The sequence below is a fragment of the Taudactylus pleione genome, unplaced genomic scaffold (assembly GCF_031769625.1).
Source record: "Taudactylus pleione unplaced genomic scaffold, aTauple2 ptg000236l, whole genome shotgun sequence".
Lineage (NCBI taxonomy): Eukaryota > Metazoa > Chordata > Amphibia > Anura > Myobatrachidae > Taudactylus > Taudactylus pleione.
Window position 1 is genome coordinate 4,452,908 of NW_028284638.1, and position 22,503 is coordinate 4,475,410.

The window sequence follows — 22,503 nt, forward strand, 5'->3', positions numbered from 1 at the left end:
GCGCCAGCAGCTCGTAGAAAGGCATTGCACAGCGCACCTATGTAATTAGACTGTCTGAACAGTCTCCCTTGATGGGTATCCGCGCTATATGCGCGGTAGCTCCGCCCCTTGTAATAACGCTAGCGGCGTTATACCAGGAATCCAGGACTGTATGAGCCTGGGAGGGGGCGGAGGGGCCGCAGATCTAACTCAGTCCCACGCTAGTCAGGGGAACAGAGCTATACTTACCAGCTGCTGGCATCAGGACTGCGGCTAGGCATGGGGAAGCACGGACACAGCTTCTATATTAAACTGTGGCGTGTCCCTCCCTGAGCTACTGCCAGGGTGCCTGGGACCCGGACACGCACTCTTTATTAGTGGTGGCGGGTCTCCTGATGCCTCCATGTAGCAGGCTGACAGACGCAGCACTCTGTCAGCCTGTCCTCAATGCTTGTTGAAGCTATGAAAATAAATAAAAGTTAAAATAAAAGTAAAATTACTAAGTGTGGGCTGGAGCTCAGCCCTATGTGACCGGCTCTTCTCGTGTACATTTCTAAAACTGGGGCTGATGGGGCATAGAGGGGGAGGAGCCAGTCACACTTCTGAATTATTTAAAGTGCCAGGCTCTACTCTACCACCGTCTATACCCACTGTCTTGAACTCCAGTGTCCCCTAGTGGATGAAGGAGAAACATGTAATGAATGAAGTTTAAATGATGTGGATCATGTAAGTTGAGGTGTTGTATTGATGGGAAAGGGGGCTTTGAACTTACAGATGGGAATTGCAAATTTTTTCCCCAATTGTTTACAAACTTGTTTATAAACATTTGTATATAAACACTTAAATATCACTGTAGAGACCATTCAGTATACCCCAAAATACTGTAGTCAATTTTATGTGATGAAATACATTTGCTGACTATAATTTTTCTATCATTTTTAAAAGTTGCAAAAATCAACCTTTTGACACCATTTAACAGCTTCCGATATTTTGCTTATGGCCAAAAACATCCTTCTACACTGTCTGATATCTTAATTGCCACTTTTTTTGAGCGCTCAGAATGATTTCCCCACTCTTTCATGTACTTCACATAGGGCGCACACTACAGAACTAATGTGCAACATTCGCAACTTGCCTCTTCTAATTGAATTGCGAGGGAATCAAGAGCAAAATGCAGGACCCGTGGTTATTTTAATCGGCCCCACTATACAGTATGAAAGATTGATTTTATTTTTATGAAAGTCAGACTCAAGAAATAAACACTAAAAGATTGTCTTGGTTTTCAAATTCAAACTGCATATTTTATTTGCCTGCAAACCTCAAAACCGTATTCAGTTTAGACCAAATCACTTGTGAAACATCCAGTTTGACCCTTGCATTCTATTCAGCATCAGGCCAAGAAATGAAAACCAAAACTATTGATCGAACCATGAATAAAGAATGCCTCCATAAATGAATAAATCTAAAATGCTCCCATATGCAATATTTATTTTTCCACCATAAAAAATGCTGTGCCAATAACAATGACTTTCCTAACATATTCATTTGTCTTCGTATGGCGTAATAGAAAGGGAAGATTATATTTAACATGGTGCAAAATGACCAAAACTTCAATGAGAATCTGTGATTGTCTGAATTATGTAAAATACTACTCCAGGCTATTAGCTGAACATATTATCTTAAAAGACCACTAGTAATTGACACAAAATTGATGACACTCCAGTGAGACTGGCTAGCTAATAGGTGGACAGCCAATCAACTAGCCACAAATCTAATGATTATCCTTCCAACCAGCCAACCAGATCTGGTAATGTCATACTTGCTGACAATCTGCTCCCTCCTTCCGGGAGGGAGCTGATTGTCGGTTAGCTACGGGGGGCGTGCCCGGCAATTGACGCGTCATTGGGGGTGGAGCCGGGAGCGGGGCCACGTGATCGTGTCATCGTGGCCCCGCCCCCTCTTCACAATGCCGTTATTTTCGCATTGTGAAGCAGGGGTCGGGTTCATGATGACGCGATTCAGCATGAATCGCGTCACCGCCCCCCCGCTGCTCTGATTTTTAGTTTATTCTGGGGGGAGGTTTGGGACGGTAGCTGGCTGCCGGGAGGCTTGCCTGGCTTTCCGGGGGTCCGGGAGCGACACCCAAAAATCGGGATGCTCCCAGCCACATCGGGAGGGTAGGCAAGCCTGGGTAATGTATGAGAGCAAATGTCAGCTATTTAATGAAACGGAAAACGTATGAAAACAGTTGTCATGGAAAGTTGGTTAAATCAAACGGAAATAACCAATTTGTCTGAATGACAATTTTAATCTGATTTCCAGCATTTGGGAGCAAAAGGCCGATTGTTGTTTGCGCCCATACATTACCAGATTTCATTCCAACCAGTCAACTACTTGGCTGGTTGGAAACAAAATCTTTAGATGTGTTGCTATCTTTACATTGCTCAGCCAATCACTAAGAAAATGTCACTACTGATTCACTTAATTTATTAATTCAAACATTATTAAAACTTTGTAAAATTTAGTTAATTAAAAAAACTGCATTTTTTAATGGTTTTGTTCTGTTATATTCATCCTGAGATGGCAATAGCAGAACTAATATAGTGTCGGTACAAGTAAAGGCATGGGAATATCTACCACTTTCTTCTATTAGTTTTTTGTTTTTGTTTTTTTTTTATATGATTTTAGCAAAATCTTATAAGAAAAAAATACTGGTGCTCCAAGATTCATATACAGTAACAGCAATAAACTCAAAATAGAAGTTCAAAGATTGATTGTGTCCTTTTTTTGTGTGAATACACCAGTTAAATCCTCCAAGTTATAGTGTTCTCCAAATACGTCCTCTCCAAAATGGATTTAAAAGTGATTTGATAATACCTTAAAAAATAGCACACACATATTATCACCAATATTCAATATTCTGAGTTTATTTTCACCTTTGTTTTTTATAAATCAATGTATTTGGGTTTTTATGGTCACGCGCAGATGAAACAGGTTGCATTGAGAAGTTTTGCTAAAACATGCACACAAAGTACAATATATATCCCATCGCCAAATAATCACCAATTAATGCATGAGCAGAACCTTTGCAAACAGACTGTCAAAAGTGGTTAGTTAGTGCCAGCAACCAGCACCTGCCTCTGTGCACTTACAAATAATACAGCTTTCTCATATGTATAAGCATTTCTGTCCCTGGGCTACATGTGCTCACAATTGCACCAACACACATTTACTGCCCTCAGCCTACAATAGGAGGCCCTTATCTTGACCTGTTCCGCCCATCCAGGCATACGCATAAAGCTGGGTACACACTATAAGATATATCGTATGATATATTGATCCGACGGGGATCAAAACGTTATACCGTATGGATTGTCCCATCTGCTGTGATGCAAAGAACAATTCCAGCATGGAACAATACATTGTGTGGTCAAACACCAGGTCATGCAGTGTTTACGGCCAGCGTGATGTATCGTTACATTGCGTCGTTCCATTGCTGGGTATACACATCACATAAAGTGTACCCAGGCTTATAAGTCTAATATTTGTTTGTCCACTGTTCTGGGCATAAGCAGAGCAAAGTCACACAGTTAGTGTAGTAATCCCTCAACATCAGGACCAACATGTTCAAAATATTGTGCAACAGTAAAATAAGATACAATAGGGTATTTATTTTTATATATTTGAGATGAATAATAAAATAGTATCCACATGTCCTCAGCAGGACATATCCTTTTGTTATGTCGCACAGCTCTCTATACGCTTGGCATGCAACCTGATCATTTACAGGTATTCCTTAGATGTAACCTGTTACACATAAATCCTAAAATAACTCATATTAACGATTGTCCAATTATTACTATTTTTGACAGACAATAAATGGATGATAATAAAGAGATCACTATTAATCTCCTTCTCCTGGGAAAGACACAATGTGGTAAAAGTTCCCTTGGAAACAGTCTGCTGGGAAGTTTTGAGTTTGAAAGCAAGATTTTCCCACACTCTGTAACTAAAGACTGCCGACTGTGCAGAATGCGGATACCCGGTTTTGCTCGGCGGATGGGGAGAGAGCTGGGCCTGAGACTGCAGGTGCTGGACACACCTGGGATTCCTCACAGCAGCCTGAGCCAGGATGAGGTGAAAAAAAGAGTGAGAAAAGCCCTCTCCCAGCACTTTCCTGAGGGGTTACATATGGCCCTACTTGTCCTAAGGGCTGACATCCCGTACTGCGAAGAAGATAACCAGCACACTGTCAAATTAGCAGAGGTAATTCGTGTAATGAGATGAGTAATTTCTATGACTTTCTAAGGATGAGCAATTCTCCTCCCTGCCTGTTTTGTGTGCATGTCTCCCTCAATTTTCTTGAGAAACTGAAGAATAGATAAATTAAGATGTTTAACTATTGTACAAGGGAAAGTGTTTCATTCAGCTGCCAGGCCCTCTAGAACTGGAGTTATCTCTTTAATCCCATATCGTGATATCTGCCTTGTATAGGGATCAAAAACATGGATGAAATTGGTAATTGCTGCCAGATGAAACAGCTAATACACACTTTACCTTATTCCCAGCAAGGTCAGGACATATTATGCTGTTCACACACATCCTGAAATGGTACTAGAGTCCAAGCAGAGAGAACATGCTGGATTTAGACCAATGATGTGACCCTTTATGTTTTTATTTGCTAGTTTTTCTGGACAAGTGGGGAAAAAGGAGGATTGTCGTGTCATAATTCTAAAATGATTTTTTGCTTAGAAACAAGTCAATTTGCTGTTCATATTAAACATTCAAGTAAACCCTTTATCATAAAGTAATCAGCAAGTACATGCGGTTCACATTTCTTTGGGGTGTACGGTGCGATCAGGCAACTCCCAAGTGCAGGGTTGGGCAAAATACAGCATTTGGGTCATCCCGATGATGCTGCAGAATCTGCTCTGGTACTGGAGCTGGCCCAGCACTGCATGATAGTGATCAAAATAAACTACAGCTCCTGACCTCAAAAAAAACAATCTGGTGCTGGATCTGCACACTGCTGTTATTAATTACAATAAATAAAATACAAATCTGACTGCTGCTCCAAAGTCAAGATAGGTTATACTAACTTATCAAACAATAACAAAAGAACATATAATAGATAATGAAGTGCTGTCTATGTATTTAATCAATGCACATATTTATTCACATAATACATATAAAAACACATTTAAGATAAAGTACAGATAAATGGTGTCCAGAATGTGTCCTTATTAGTAAAACAAATAGTGGATAAACCTGTTTGCAGGAAATGCCACCAACACAGGTAATATACTAGTATCCAATGTTATTTGGAAACAATGTAGAACATTGGTCTACTTATGCTGGGCATACACGGCCAGATAAAATGTCTGTCAGACCAACAGACATTTTATCTGCCAGCCGCAGATGTCGCCGGCATACACTGTGAGATTTCTCTCACAGTGTATCAGCCCGACATCCGCGCTCCGCTCCCGGGGGAGGAGACATTTCCCTGTTCCTTCCGTAGGAAGGAACACAGGAAATGTCTGTCTGTCGGCCGCGGCTGGGCATACACTGCCCGATGCGGCCGACAGTTTACCGGGAAATATCGCATTGGACGGGCATGCTGGACAATCCGGCATGCCCGACCGAGCAATATTTAACCCTCGGTCGCCCCCCCACACGCTACAATTATCGCGGAGATCCGCCGATATCAGGCGGATCACCCCGATAATTGTAGCGTGTATGGCCAGCATTTGAAATATTCCCAGTGTTAGAACCATGGACAATTGTAGAGCAATTGCCTAATGTAGTTTTGGGGAGATTCCAAATAGTACTGCAGTCTGGTATTTTAGTTGTTAAACAGTATCTTTGTATTCCTTTCTTAAATAAAATAAGCACTTATAATTGATCCTCCACAAGTGTGGTGTATGGAGGAAAAATATTTAAATGCTGATAGTCAGTAAGACAACAATGTGGTCCACTCACAGTTGTTGTTAAATCCTTTAGCATCAGCGCTTCTATTGGAAACCGTAACCAGGAATCACGCCTGAGGGGTCTTTGTCTTTACTGATTTGGCCTCTATATGCGGACATCACTGCTCTCTCCCTGCATTCTCACTCACGGACACAACACTACAGCGCAGCTTCGGGAACACATACAGCCAAATATGTCCCTGTACAGACAATTTATTCAAGAGGCACCAGGAGAGGAGGAGGACAGTTACCCACGTGCTGACGAGAGTTGCAGTTTGGCGTAGGCTTAGGAGCTTATCACTACACTGCACTGAACCTCACTCTAGGACTACAGAGACCATCATGCAACGAGAGTTGGCCATGAGAACAGCTTGCAGGACCCTAGTCGTACCTAATAGGATTGAGCCCAGTGTATGCACCCCAATAACCCTGTACTATACACATACACACCACTGCAAATATTCTGTAGGTATAAAACAAAAAGAAATGAATGGATGAAAAATAAATATACATATCAAACACCGCAAATTTTGCTCCATCTGGCTGCCCTATGTACAGTATAGACATGAGCATGCACATATAGTGACTACAACGTCAGACTCTGTGCAGTACTACAATGTGCAGTACAGAAAGGAATTGAGAAAATGAAGGGAGAGCGCTGGACAAAGGTGTAATATTTATATTTAATAGTTAAACATATAAAAAATACAATATTATTATAAAAAGCATTGACAAGATGAATGATACTTAAAACCAAAATCAACCAAATAAATGCATACTGAATATCGGTTAAAATCAAGCACATCAGAGATTGGAAATAGTCAGTTGGTTAGTGCCAATCAATTAGTAGAAAATAAGAATAGCAGCAGATGTTAATAAAAGCAAAGCTTAATGAGAAAGCGTCATGCACTAGGGCAACTGTGTCAGCCACAAGCTTATAGATAAAGCTGCATGGTTATGAAGGCAACAAGTCCTGCACATATAGCCAAACTCCAGTTGTATTGATATATATCTCCTACAGGTAGAGGAGCAGGGTATGGTATGAGTCACACAATACTGTCCCTGTAGGGAAAATAACTTGCTCTGTATGTATCCACTGTGTGCCGGTCAAACCAGTGATGAGATAACTACCTGTATTCCTGGAGTCTCCAGCAGCGTGGCGGCTCTCAGTGGACCTGAAAGGGAGAGCCGCGCTAACAAGCGTGTCCAGCAAGGTGAACCAAAAGCCAGAGGAGCTGGCTTTGCCTCCATGTGCCGCTACAGCTGAGGGAGGGAGGGAGGGAGGCTAAGGCAGAGGACAGCGTCGCTGTCTCCCCATCTCGGATGCTCCAGTAACTCTGGCTGGAGTGGACAAGTAGGGACGAGCTGACATGGCTGGGGCGACCAATCAGGTGCTCTCTTGGTCCTGGGAATAACAACAGACGCGTTTCTCGGCCAATAAGAAGGGCCGTTTCATCAGTACACATTGCATCCATGCCACACATGGGAATTATTATCAGACACCACTACACACACTATGCTGGGCTGGTTACACCCAGAGGAGGAAAACATGACCAGACTTCAACTTATAATGACCAACAACAAAAAGTTCTAATACTATACAAGGTGTCTGTAGTATTGTGAGCTGGCAAATATGGTCAAAAATAAACAAATATGCAATCTCATTGTCCCTACACTACCCTCTAATAAGTCAGACATGTTACATACAGGTGTGTATGTGTATCCAACATAATACATACCTCACTGCTTCTGTTCATGACAGGTGGGTTCCATTCTTCCTCAGCATCAACAAACACAGGCTTAGCAGGAACTGCTGCCTGACTCTGATGAGTCCTTCCCATGAGGCTGCTGATCTCATCCACAGGTCAGAGAGGCATGTGCTGAGCTCTGATTGGTGGATCTGATAGTAGCACCGGACCATAGACATCATATATGGCACAACCGGGGTCGCACATTGTGCAATATATGATGTCTACGGTCCAGTTCGTTCTATTATGGATATCATTCCGAATCAGTGCTACTATTCTTAATGCATAGATTATATGTCCTGAGATTCGGTTTAAACGTTGCAGTCTGCATTATAATATTAGTGAAAGAGTCAGAACATTGTAAATTATATTACAATACTTTTAAAAATGTTAGTGCTATAAATGGTTTGAAAGTTTTTATGTGTCATCCATTGTAGGCTATAACTGTAACTTATTTATGAATTGTATCATTGTAATAAAATGTATCATTTGTTATAAGTAAAGGTTCATCTTTGGGTCTAACCAAAAATGGTGATCTTGAGAGCTGAAATAATACCTATATGGGACCACATAGTTTTACATTTACATTCCAAATAGAAGGTCGTCTGTCCTCTTTGTCTGGTATGTCTACAATTGAAGGCAAACTATGGCAAATTGTCCGCAGTCATGTGACTGGAACGGGACCCAGATATGAATCTTTGTCTTAAATATATTTTTATTGCATATTTGCTTTTTATGTTGTCCTATTGCTGTATTAATTAGAAATGTATTTTGTACGTTTTATTTTGTTTGAGGTCTTATGCCATATTAACACATGTATAATTGATTAATGACTGAGCAGTGAGTATGGGTATGTAAAGGAGCACAGTTAGAAGATAACCAAACCCCCTGATGAAGTAATTCAATGACGAAACGTGTTGGTCGTGCATATGACGTGGATGCTGTGACGTCACCCGCCTGTTTCCAAAGCCGGCGGTGATACGTGGACTGATGTTCAAGCTTCAGCTGTTTCCATCTGCTAAGGGCCAAGTGACCATGGTTATACATCGATGTATTTGAATCTGCGGTTGGACTGCCATCGTATAGTTTGGCCGCAGCGAGTGGAAGATCTTCATACATGTCATCATGGCGGATGAGGAAGATGTGTCTGTGAGATTGCATCAGAGATGTGTGATTGAATTTTGTGTTAAACATGGAAAAAGTGGAAATGAAACTCATAAAATGTTACTGCAAGCATATGGTGGAGAAACAATTAGCCGTACTGCAGTATTTCGGTGGTGGAAGCACTTCAAAGAGAGTAATATGCGAGTGACTGACAAAGCACGTTCTGGGAGACCATCCACCGCGGTTACAGATGTCAACATTGCCAAATCTGCAAAATGACAGAAGGTTAATTTTTCGCAAACTTCCGGCTTCACTTGGCATCTCATTCGAATGGGTTCAGCATATTGTGACAAAGGAACTGAAAATGCATCGCGTGTGTGCCAGGTGGGTACCCAGAAATCTCACAGAAGAGCAGATACGACTACGAATTGAATGTCGGAGAGGATACCAGATTTCATGACACTGATTGTGACATGTGACGAATCGTGGATTCGTCATTATGATCAGGAATCCAAACAACAGACCAGTGTATGGAAACACGTGTATTCGCCTCTGGCCAAAAAATTCTGTGTGATTCCTTCAGCGTGTAAAGTCATGCTACTGCTGTTCTTTAATTCGCACGGTATGATCCTACAGCACTGGGTTCCCTGTGGACAGACAATTAATGGTGACTACTATGCAAACATCCTGGAAACCTATTTGCATGGAGCCATGAGGAAGAAGAGACCACATTTGCTGAAGAAACAGTGGTTTTTGTTCCAAGACAACGCCCGACCACATGTTGCTGCTGTTGCATTGGCAGTACTGACTGAAATTAATGGGACAGCACTGGAACACCCTCCATATAGCCCGGACTTAGCGCCCTCTGAATTCTATTTATTCCTGACCCTGAAAAACAACTACGCAGAAAGAAGTTCTCAAAACATGATGAAGTGAAAAATGCCACAGCCACAACACTAAGGGGTCCACTTACTAAGGGTCGAGTTTGTGTGAGTTTGCAAACTCGCGTGAGTTTAAACATTTTTTTCATCTCGCAAATTTATTAAAGACAAACTCGAGTGAGTTTGAAGTGAGTTCTCTTTTTTCACTGTTAAAACTCATGTGAGATTGCAAACTCGAAAAAAATCACCATCGGCCAAATTAGGAAGTACTTTAGATGAAAAAGATGCAACTCGCAAATTTACTAAGATTCGAGTTTCTAACTGTAGAGCGGCAGCTGATTGGCTCCTGACAGTTCCCACGTGGGCTGTTCAGTGAGTCAGGAGCCGCCAGCCAATCAGCGGCCGCTCTACAGTTAGTGGCCGCTGATTGGCTGGCGACTCACTGTCAGTCGGGAGCAGGTTAGCGCTGTAGGTGGTCACAGACATGCAGCTCTAACCTTAGTAAATGGTTCAGGTATTAGTTTGTTTTTTTTGCAAAGACCCCCCAGGTTGCTACGGAGACCAGCGCGATGGAAGAGGTGAGTATAGGAACTTTATTGCAGGTACTCCAAATGGGATTCTACTCAGACAAGTGGACAGATCACCTGGCAGCAGGTAAGTATGTGTGAGTGGGTAGGTGTATGTAATAAACTTTTACTTGTCACGGTGTGTGTGTGTCCTGTCATTATTTAACTACTTATTTTACAGTGGTGGTACGGGTGCCGCCCGTCTGCTGGCACTTGTAGTTACACAAGTGCCAAAGGGCAGGCATGCTGGCACCTGTAGTGCCACTGTAAAATACAATAGTTTTCTACTATTTAACCATTTATTACCCCCGTACCTGCTGCAGGGGTGCGGGAAGAGCCCCGGGCTTCAGAACAAGCCTGGGATTTGGGGAGAGGGGGGCCCCTTCTTGGGGGGGCCCACCCCCCTGAGATCCCCAGCTTGGTCTGATCGGCTTGGGGTTGTAATGCTTTGGCCACGGAGCCCCGGTGAAAGGGTCTGGTGCTGGTTTTAAATATAGGGGGTACCCTACGCAATTTTTTACCCCTTATATTTAAAACCAACACTAGCACTGCAGCCTGATGCTGGTTCCTAAATTACGGTGGAACCATACTCATTTTGTTCCCCGTAATTTTAGGGACCAGGACAGGCTAACAAGTCCAGGGCTGGTTAGGCTTTTGGGGGGGGACCCTATGTCATTTTTTATCTAACATTTTACATTTTTTTTTACAGGTTCAATACACAAGAAGCCTTCACATATTTCACTGATATGTGCAGGCTGCTTGCTCGGGTGAGTTTTGCAGAGAGAAAAACACTGCAATCTCGAGTAAAGAATCTCATCTAAACTCTCCATAAACTCTCCACTAAACTCGCAATTTGGAAGAAAAAACTCGATCTGCCTCACCATCGAAAAACTCACTTTCAGCTAAACATACTTCTTAGTAAATTTGTGAGTTTGATAAGGGAAAACTCACCTGAGTTTTGGTGAAGCAAAGTGAGTTTAAAAACTAAAAAACTCGACCAAACTTAGTAAATTTACCCCTAAACGTGATGTCACAGAACAGTCTACTGTATGTCTTTGAATCGTTGTTGAAACACTGCAAAAAATTTATTGAATGTGTAGGAAGCTACTTTGAAAAAGTATAATGTTCAGATCCTGTGGAGTCATCTGATTCTATATAAAAAAAAATCAGTCTCATTACTTTTCAATCAGCCCTTTACAGTGTATATATTTACAGTATATAATATATATATATATATATATATATATATATATATATTATTCCGGCACTTGTCTTCAAATATATAGATAGTAAGTGCTCTCTTGCCGGTAACCCAATAATATGTAGCAGTCTGGCGGCACCGAAAGACATATGAAGATTTAAAAACTGCCTTTATTGTACTACGTTTTGGGGTCAGTCCATCGTCAGATGGGCTGACTGATAGAAGACAGCTATCAGTACCAAGCTTCAGATGCCACTGGAGACACGCGCTGCAACACCAGCAACGAGGACGCCAGTGACATAATCCAGATGCGTCCGATCAACTGTTCAATCAGGAGCAACAATAGGTTACCATAGTAATTCATAAACATAATTCCAAAAACACGTAATAAAATCAATAAAAACAAAGTTGCTCATCAATATCTATACTGCCTTACTACTTCATGTGAACAACCATGGTGAACTTTAGTAATCTAATGCATGTATTTTTCCATTATAATCACTTTATAATAAACATTGTAAGCCCAAATTTTTGTTTAGACCTCTGTGAGCCAGCGTGTTTAATTGGAAGATTAATCTGCATTCAAGTTGAAGGAGCTTATTATCTCTATCACCTCCCCTGGGATTTAGTGGTAAATGATCTATAACTTTGGATCGAATACTTGCTATACTATTTTTAGCCAGAACACAGTGGCGAGGCACTGGTTGATCACTACTCCCTGTGGCTAATGCTGAATGTATGGCTGATCAATGGTTTGCCATGCGTTCTTTGAACTGGCATTGGATCTTACCTACATAATATAACTTGCAAGTGCATATTAGTAGTTAGACCAGATATTTTATAGTACAGGGAAGTGGATAATTTATAGTGTATTTTTTTCCTTGAAGGTGGGAGATTAAAAGAATCACCCACTAATATAGAGCTTCATGTCAAGCACCCCAAACACCTGAAACATCCTGCTCTTTGCGTAAGAAATTGATTTATGAGGGTATCAGTGCAGGTATATTCAGCATACCAGCAGGATATATGCAGGGTCCACTGTGGCACAGTGACAAGATGGCGTCGCACATGCGCAGAAGACTAAACGGCAGCCATTTTTGTAAAGTGAAATGCTTCACTTATGGAACAAATATGGCAATAGGGCATTCCACATTTCAATCTGGAGAACACTGCACTGAGGTTATTTCTGAACTCTTGTTATACATCTGCTTCTGGTAGGCATAATGATTGTCTTGTTATATGGATTTAGCCTCTTTATTTTACATTTATTCACATTTGTGCAATAATAAAAACGATAATACACTATTGGAGATTTTTCTTTTATCTTCCTGAGTGCTGATTGCTGAAGGTCCTGTGGAACTATATACCAGGAGAATAGATGTTATGAGATGCCTGCTTCATTTTATGGTCTTGTAAGTACAAAACTGAAGGGGAAAGTGTAAGAAAAGGGGGACCTCACATTAATGTGCCCATTAAATTAATGTTTCCTGTAAGTGTGATACCATACGGGGGAGGGGGGGTGTCACTGCGTTGGAAATAAAGGTGAAGGTGCATCAGAGAACATCTCTTCACTTCCCCTTCTTAAAAATTGTGTTTTATTCAGGATAATACACTATTGCAGTTTCTTTTGTATTGAGGTGGATCCTTATTAGTAAGACTTTGCATCAAGGATTGACATTCCTGAATGGATTTGATGGTCGAAACCAGGAGAGTATGGTTGGTCAAACTGTACTATGAGGGCCTCCATTATTAATTCCCAAAGCTTCAGGAGTGGCGCTTACACCATTAACTGTGTCTTTGGAGAATATTGCTTAGGCATCGTGATGTGGCGCTTTCCAGCTAATGTAGTGTACTGCAAATTTCAGCATATCACTTGCTTGGCCTTCTGGGAGGGACTGAACATTACACAAAAGGTTTTGGTAGTTAAAAACTGAAATTAATTTTTTTAGTGCATTGACTGAAATTTAATTTCTTAAGGTACAAGCTGGTGTGCAATCATTTTTTGGGGGCCACAGGCTGGTGTGTAATATTTTCCTGATATTTATAAAAACTTGAGAATGGGGCACAGGCTGTTAAGTACAGTAACAATGTTATGAGTGCACATGGGTGTTTAACAATTTTTGAAGTGTTTGCCGCTATGTACTCTTTAAATGCATTGTGTCATAGGCTATTGGATATTTTCCTGTGAATGTGGTGGGATGGCAAGGGGTTGGTATGTGATCATTTTGTTGGGGCACTGGGTAATATTATGAAAGTATACACTAGTGCAGTCTTATGTGGGGCAGAAACTAGGCAAGGCAGGTATAGTGTTGTATAATTCGTTGGACATAGCCTGTGTATAATATACTAGTCCATTGGGTCGTACAGTATATATTACAATGGATAGACAAACCGTGGCACTTCAGCTGCTGTGGAACTACACATCCAAATCCCAGCATGTCCTGACAAAGATTTAGCATGTCCTAACAGCAAAACTGTGGCAGGGTATTCTGGGATTTGTAGTGCCACAGGTTGCGTACCCCTAGTATAGGAGATGCCCACCATTGATTTTCTGGAGTGAGACCCTATTTCCTTAAGATGTATGCTAGCTCATGTTTTAGTACTCTGGGATAAATGCACCTCTATAGAATTTTACATTTTGTCAGATTATTTCTCTTGAGTTAATAAAACAAGAGACAGGATCAAAGTTTCATGATTCCAATTTCCACCGAGTCCTGGTACATTATTACACCACTGTGCCCTTATGCTAACACAGTCAAGGGTTCCATTATCATCCATATTACACAGATCCCACTTGCCTAGTAATCCCAATTGTAACCAGCTGTCTCTGGGAAGCTACAGCCCAATAAAAACAATCTGCAATCATGGAGGCAGTATCATTATTGTAAAACATCCCATAAGTGTGGGATGTGATTGTATCCTTGGCCAAGATTTCCAGATTGCATCACACGGATGGATGGTGGAAAACTGAATTTGCAATCTCTTGCAGTGTTATTGGAAAAGACATGCATTCATGGCAGCATTTATAATGTAAAGATACAGTCAGCAGAAAGAAAATGTAACTCATCAAAGATCTACAGTAATCTGCAATCTGGAATTTCCTTTCTTTTACATAATTATACTCTCTACATGATGTAAGAGTTGGCTTTTGATTTGTTTCCCCCCCACTACTATCCCAGATGCTAGGAGTCCATAAGCTGCAAACAATATAAAACAAAAGGATGTCATTTAATAATGGAAGATAAATAACGCATTTCATGACATTTTGTAATGTAAATTGCATCGCCTGGCTGTATGCATAGTTAGGAACAGCAGGCACAATGTTCCAGAAGTGTATTTATAGCGATCACTGTTGCTTTAGGACATATTACAATTGTTCATTCATCGGACATACAAAATCCAATATATGGTGCCAAAAATATATCAAAATGGAATATTGGATGCATTTTGCTGCTTTGTTTTTACATATGTATTTGTAAAGCAATATACATTTATTTTGTGTGAGTTGTCCCTGGATAACTTTTACAAGCATATTATTCCAGGATATCAGCATCCATTGTAAGTGTTGTCAATTCTGTAATCAGGGCCCAATATAAATCAGCAGTGCCGAAATGGTGATTCATACACACTTAATAAATGGAAATAATCTATTTGAATGTGACAATCCTAAACTTCCGTTACACTGCAGTGGACCTATAAGACAGACAGTCACCATCAGCCAAGCACGGATAACGAATTCTTAAAATAGTGTTGTTTAGGATTTGTATAATAAAGAAAAAATTAATTATGCTCAGAATATTATATGGTATTTTTATTTTTTAAGGAAACACAAACATACTTTTAACAGGACTTTCTGCTTTAACACGTTCATGCTCTAAAAACCTGTGACATCATGTAACAGAATTGTGCTGTATAGGGTTTCATCATTTCCACAATTTGTTTACAAATGAATACCTTCTTGAAGACCATGAAACATGAGTCGTGCTTCATCTATCTGGATAAAATCATTTAATCACATGGTAAAAGCCGTACAGGAGAGCCTGAAAAGTACGTGATTGTTTCGTGCTTCGTCACCTTTTATGCATTACTTGATAGGAGTACTTGCAATCATCAGAATATGTGCCCTAAATAAAATGTGATTTTTACATGTGTTTATAGGGTATTTTGAAATAAAGCATGTTTGCTCTGCCAAAGGGCTCTGCTATGGAGAATACTTGGGTTGCTTATTGAATGCAACATTTTTATTTTGATGACAAGGAACTTATAAAAGCCAGTTAATAAAGCATAGTTATTTTCCTTTAGCTATACAGCACAACAAGTGCTGACCGCCTGAGCACAATGACCACTACTTGACAGGGTTCAGCAACAAATAGTGCAGAGATGTACAGACATGGCCAAAAGGTTTGAGAATGACAAGTATTGGTTTTCACAGTTTGCTGCTTCAGTGTTTTTAGATCTTTTTGTCAGATGTTACTATGGTATACTGAAGTAAAATTACAAGCATTTCTTAAGTGTCAAAGACTTTTATTGACAATTACATTAAGTCTATGCAGAGTCAATATTTGCAGTGTTGACCCTTCTTTTTCAAGACCTCTGCAATTTACCCTGGCATGCTGTCAATCAACTTCTGGGCCACATACTGATGGCCGCCCATTCTTGCCTAATCAATGCTTGGAGTTTGTCAGAGATCCGAACCCACCCGAACTTAGGAAATACAAGGCAGGTCCGGTCGGCTCGGGTTTTCCCCCCTGACTCGGATCTCAAAACGAGGCAAAAGTCATCATCCCGCTGTCGGATTCTTGCGACTTTTGGATTGTATAAAAGGTCCCGCGATCGCCGCCATTTCTCATTCCGGCTGTGGAGAGTGAAGAGAGAGGAGGCTGTGAATGTGCTGTTGTTGACGCTGTGCATAGGGGCTAGCTACTGTTGTCATTGTCACTCAGGGGCTGGCTGCTTATGTCCATAGGGTGCTCTGTCCATCAGGGGTGCTCTTCATCACCGCTGATGTGATTTGTTTGTGTGTGTGCGCGCGCTCTCACGTTAGCCACACTTATCAGCAATGTAGGTGCGCAGGGGTGCTGTGCTGCCTGTGTCATTTATCAAGGGGCTGCTGCCTCGTTCAGGGGTGCTCCCCCCCAGTGTGAAAAAAAAAGTATTTTATTTCTGTGTGTGCGCATTAGCCACTCTTATCAGCAACGTAGATGCGCAGGGGTGCTGTGCTGCCTATGTAATTTATAAAGAGGCTGGTGTCTCATTCGGGAGCTCTCCCTCCCAAGTGCCCAAAAAATAATAATTTATCAGTTAATGTGTTTTTTTTGTGTGGTGTCAGGGATGCTGCCTGTGTCATTTATCAAGAAGCTGGTGCCTCATTCGGGGGCTCTCGCTCCTAAGTGCCCCCCCCCCCAAAATAATTAATCAATCAATGTGTTTTTTTGGTGTGTCTGTCAGGGGTGCTGCCTGTGTAGTTTATCTAGAGGCTGGTGCCTCGTTCGTGGGCTCTCCCTCCCAAGTGCCCCCAAAAAATAATCAATGGGGGGGTTTTTTTTGTGTGTGTGCGTTAGCCATGGCTTCACAAACGCATCTGCTGAGATTTGCATAAACATTTTCAAAGGTGAAAATAGAGAATATGGTTTAAAAAATGGAATAAAGCAGCTAAAACTGATTATAGTGTCTCTACTCCCTTCCCATGGCCCCTCTACCTGAATTTCAGTGAATCAGATGGGCAACTCCATGCAACCATATTCCAGAGTGCAGCTGCTTCTCCTGTAGCCCAGATCAGAAGATGTGTAGGGTGTGTGGTGATGATATGAACTAAAATGGAGCTCACATCCACTAAAGTCGACAGTGAATCCCCAATCTAACAGGGAGCGCAGCTGTAATTTATACACAACACAGGATGGAATGACGATATAGGCTTGGGTGATGGTATAATCTGGGGTGATGTATACATCATCTTCTTCACACAATATTAATTTGTCCCAGCTGGAATCCACCATTACAGGTGCCTCTGTAATTTTTGCAAGTAATTGACAGTACAGGTCTTTCTCGTAGAATTTGTATTTCATTTTGATGGACATCATCCTTTCCACATTTTGGGGTAGTAGTCACAAGCCGATCACTGACAAGGTTCCCGGTTGTGCTGAAAACTCTTTCGGAGTACACATTGGAAAGTGGGCATCTCAAGTAAAGCAAAGGCTTTTGTGTAAGGTCCTCCAAATTACCTCTTTTTCCTGTCAGTAGTTATTTACATCTCTTCAGATCTGTGTCCATTGGGAAGAAAAAACAATGGGCCTGATGCATAGCGCTCGCAAGTGGGTCGATGGTCCCCGACTGCACATGTGCCGCCTTCGGCGTGCAAATGCGTGAGCCCCGTATTGAGACGGCAGCTCCGTCGCAACGGGTCTCTCTACAAGATGGGGCGGCTGTCGATGTTGATTGACAGCTTGCCCCGTTTGTAGGCACGGGGGGGTGGCTGCACACACGCAGGCGTTCTCTTAGGAACGCCTGGCATTTGTGGGCAGCCCTACTAACATCACTCGTGATGTCCGTAGTGGACATCCTGCTCTATTAGAGCAGGAAGTCCACTCGGGCTTGCGAGAGCTGAGACCCTACCACAGGGTCTCCTCGCAAGCCCGTTGGTCGCGATAATCGCAACCATCGCCAGGCTGCTCGCAAAAGCTGTGGGTGGTCACCCACAGCTTAGCGAGTAACCTTGAGGCCGAAAAAAAAAAAACCTGCCCAGATTCAGAGCGAGCGGCATTGAATCAGGCCCAATGTCTTCTTTCCTTCTAGGATGAAAATCCACTCCCAGCAGCAGGCATGGCGCTCAAGAATTCTCAAGAAAGATACAACGTAAGACTTAAACATTAAATCGTAAATGTTGCATTTGCTACTCTGTTCCGCTTGTCCACAATATCTGCTCTGGTTAAGTGGACAGTGGGTACAACGGCAGTTTGAACTGAAGTCCACTAACTATGTTTTTGTTAATGTCCCTGTACAGGTTGGGAAATGCTTTTTCGGAAGGTTTGCAAAGGATTATTTAACAGTCAATTGTTTTTGGAAAGCACTCTTCCTGGTCCCTTTCTGGGAGGAATATCCACTCCTAGCCGCAGAAGTAGGATTCTCAAGAAAGACACAATGTAAGGCCTTAAAGCAGGGGTAGCCAACCTCGGTCCTCGAGAGCACTAACAGTTCACTTTTTCCAGACCACCTAGCTGGTGCACAGGTGTATTCATTACTCAGTAACACATTTGAAAAGATCCACAGGTGGATTTAATTATTACACCTGTGATTCTGTGAGACCTGGAAAACATGCACTGTTGGTAGCTCTTGAGGACCAGGGTTGGCTACCTCTGCCTTAACTCATAGATCTTAACCAGCACAGATATGTGGACAAGCGTAAGTGGCACTTTGAGGCCACTATGTTTTTTTTAATGTCCCTGTACAGGTTGGGAAATGCTTTTTCATGTGGAATACACTACTAGAAGTCTTCCTGGTCCCCTTCTGGGATGAGAAAATCCACTCCCAGCAGCAGGCATGGCGCTCAAGGATTCCTCTAGGGCAAGGACTGATGTGAATGAGTAAATTTTTTTTTGTAAATGCCTCCCTTCCCCTTCTCCCTCATAAATTTACTTTAGAATAAAAAAATTAAATTACATTTACTACCAAACCCTTCCTGTCCCTGCCTTCAACTACATACATACTTCAACTCCCTCAGGCCTCTCTTGAATAATAAAAACATTTGTTTCCTGATGTGCCATGTTGGAAGTTGAACTGCCATGCTTTTGTGCCGCATAGCTTTGTCAGCCAGCTAGCTTGGTGCAAATTTTGGGCCTAAACTGGACCCAAAATTTCAATGATTTGTTCCCCGAGTCACTTAGTTATCACTTTTGCCTTATGGCAAGGTGCTCCATCATGCATTGTTCATCACCAAACTGTTCTTGGACGGTTGGGAGAAGTTGCTCTTGGAGGATGTTTTGCTAACATTCTTTATTCATGGCTGTGTTCTTAGGCAAAATTGTGAGTGAGTCCTCTCCCTTGGCTGAGAAGCAACCCCACTCATGAATGGTCTCAGGATGCTTTACTATTGGCATGACACAGGACTGATGGTGGCGCTCACCTTTCCTACTCCAGACAAGTGTTTTTCCAGATGCCCCAAACAATGTGAAAGGGGATTCATCAGAAAAAATTACTTTACCCATGTCCTCAGCAGTCCAATCCCTGTACCTTTTGCAGAATATCAGTCTGTCCCTGATGTTTTTCCTGGAGAAGTGGATTTTTTGCTGCCCTTCTTGACACCAGGCCATCCTCCAAATGTCTTCATCCTGTGTCATGCCAACAGTAAAGCATCCTGAGACCATTCATGTATGGGGGTTGCTTCTCAGCCAAGGGAGTGGGCTCACTCACAATTTTGCCTAAGAACACAGCCATGAATAAAGAATAGTACCAAAACATCCTCCAAGATCAACTTCTCCCTACCATCCAAGAATAGTTTGGGGATGAACAATGCCTTTTCCAGCATGATGGAGCACCTTGCCATAAGGCAAAAGTGATAACTAAGTGGCTTGGGGAACAAAACATTGAAATTTTGGGCCCATGGCCAGGAAACTCCCCAGACCTTAATCCCTTTGAGAACGTGTGGTCAATCCTCAAGAGGCGGGTGGACAAACAAAAAACCACAAGTTCTGACAAACTCCAAGCATTGATTAGGCAAGAATTGGCGGCCATCAGTCAGCATGCCAGGACGAATTGCAGAGGTCTTGAAAAAGAAAGGTCAACACTGCAAATATTGACTCTTTGCATAAACTTAACATAATTGTCAATAAAAGCCTTTGACACTTATGAAATGCTTGTAATTTTACTTCAGTATACCATAGTAACATCTGACAAAAAGGTCTAAAAACACTGAAGCAGCAAACTTTGTGAAAACCAATACTTGTGTATGCAACAGTCGACAACCGCAGCCAGGACCGCTAAGAGGGGGGAGAGGGTACTACTTATTCGGGATGTTTGGAGGGGCCTGGCAGGTGATTGGGTCATTAATCATTCACTGCACTGCCCACTACCACTGGCCCAGCCAATATAGCAGCACATGCATCGGGCAGTGATAAAACGGAGGCTGCAGCAGTCTCTCACTGCCTGAAGTTCTGCTGTGGCTGCACTGATATACTGTTGCAGGCAGTGGCAGTAGTCAGAGAGAAGTTTTACAGGTGGGGGCAATCGCTGATCCCCCGCCCCACCCCCGTGTTGAACGCACATACTAGTTTCTTTTTTTGAGGAGAGGTCGTGGCCATGCCTCCCGATTTGGCAACACTCCCCCAGTACCCAGGACTGTCAGAGGTCTTACAGCGATGACTGTAACATATGCGCCTGGATTACATCTGGCATGCAGTCCTTTAACAAAGCTCTGGAGCACTTGGTGCCGACATCGCGCATAGGGGGTGCGGCCGCATGCAGTGGGAAGAACAGCACTGTCTGGAGCATCCTGAGGACGCTCCAATCGGCTGTACAAACAGCTGGATACATGCCTGATTGCCGCAGCAATGCTGGCTGCAGGGTGCCGTTCCCTGCTAGCCAGAAGCAGCGACTGTGCCACTCTCAGAGCCCTTTGCTCTGTGCGGTGGCACCACTAGCACACCCCTTGTTATGGCCCTGCTGGCATGCATCATATACACTTTTATCCCACTTGCATCCACATTTTAAACCATTTATTTTATTTGCAACAATAAAACTACTAAAACAGCAGAAATAACTCACAGCCTAGCGTTTGAAAACACACATACACAAGCAAACTTTGGTGTGGTATGGTATGTCGACAGTTATGTCAACATGTATAAGGTCAACATGCTCAGCATGTCGACAGTTACCATATCGGCATTCATTTTGATATGGTCCCTAATCCCAACTCCTAACCCACCCCCTAGTGCCTCATCTAATCCTAACCCCCCTCCAGTAATCTCTTTCCCAACTGTATGACATCATCATAGTGCTGATGTGATATGTAAGTGTTAGTAAACTGCCCTGTTCCACATGCACAAGATTTTAGAGAGAACCATGAGAGTAAGGTTTAATAAGACTGCACATGTGCGACCCATAGAGAAGGCGTATCCTGAGATGTCACCAGGTCAGTAAGTCAGCATAACGCCATCTGCGAGATGTCACAAGCTACAAAAAGCTCAGGTTTTCAGAGCCTCATAAGTCACTTTAACGCGTCCACTAAATTAGGTGACCCCAGGAGAGTGTGGCGCTCTAAAACAAAAATGTTATCTCAAATAGATACAAAAGAGAACTACAACTAATGTAACACAGAGGTACTGCTTATTGTATGCGAAACAGCTGGACCACTTACTTAGGCAAGAGTTAACGCAGACCATGTAGTAAAATGTGTATATAGGTAAAAAGCCAACATCTTATATGTGACTGTAGAGTTAATTTTGTGACCAGAGCACGTTACTCAATCAAATTTAAAATCATAAACTAAAGTAGATGTTTTATCTGCAGGATCTTCTAGGTGCTGACTGGAAGTATTTCACCGCCGTCATATTTACTCACGGAGATGTGATACAAGAAGGCAGATTTACAGAAGCGGAATTTCTTAGATTGGCTCCTAATGGTCTGTCAGCTCTCCTGGAGAAGGTGCATGGCCGATACATCTTTAGAGACCCTCGAGATAAAACACTGCAGGAGCAAAGAGCGATATTATCCAATGGTATTTTGCACTTTGTAAGACAAAACAGCTACCAGACCTTACAGTTTAACTAGCATTTACCTCCTGAGACTTGCTGAGCGGTTACTGGGAGCAGCATGGACTGAGATCACAACATGGAATGGAATCACAAATAAAACAGTGACATGTTCTGTGACTTGGCTTACTGGGGGATTTTCTTGCAATTTTTAAAATTGTCTGTATCCACGCGGTAAGTTTATGAACTAGTATTATTTATGTTCTATCAGTTACAGACGCAGAAAGAAAGATAAGTTTGGTGAGCTCCTATAACCTTTACTGTGTTTTTAGTAGAGAACATATTGATTTTATCAATAACTGCTTTAGAGTATATA

The 22,503-nt window shown here is 42.1% G+C and overlaps 1 protein-coding gene across 1 annotated transcript; it reads left to right on the forward strand.

Annotated features, from left to right (window-relative positions):
• Window positions 1–3,858: 3,858 nt before the first annotated feature.
• Window positions 3,859–22,206, forward strand: GIMD1 (GIMAP family P-loop NTPase domain containing 1). The gene is made up of 2 exons (XM_088479497.1): window positions 3,859–4,245; window positions 21,946–22,206. The coding sequence occupies exons 1-2, from the start codon at window positions 3,859–3,861 to the stop codon at window positions 22,204–22,206; spliced, it is 648 nt and encodes a 215-aa protein (XP_088335623.1).
• The last annotated feature ends 297 nt before the right edge of the window (window positions 22,207–22,503 follow it).

What these genes read in the sequence shown, in the direction of transcription:
- GIMD1 (XM_088479497.1), top strand. Translation starts at nt 3,859, where the DNA reads ATGGATGATAATAAAGAGATCACTATTAATCTCCTTCTCCTGGGAAAG. An exon ending in ACACTGTCAAATTAGCAGAG is followed by an intron (nt 4,246 to 21,945) that starts GTAATTCGTGTA and finishes TTTTATCTGCAG; the next exon opens with GATCTTCTAGGTGCTGACTG.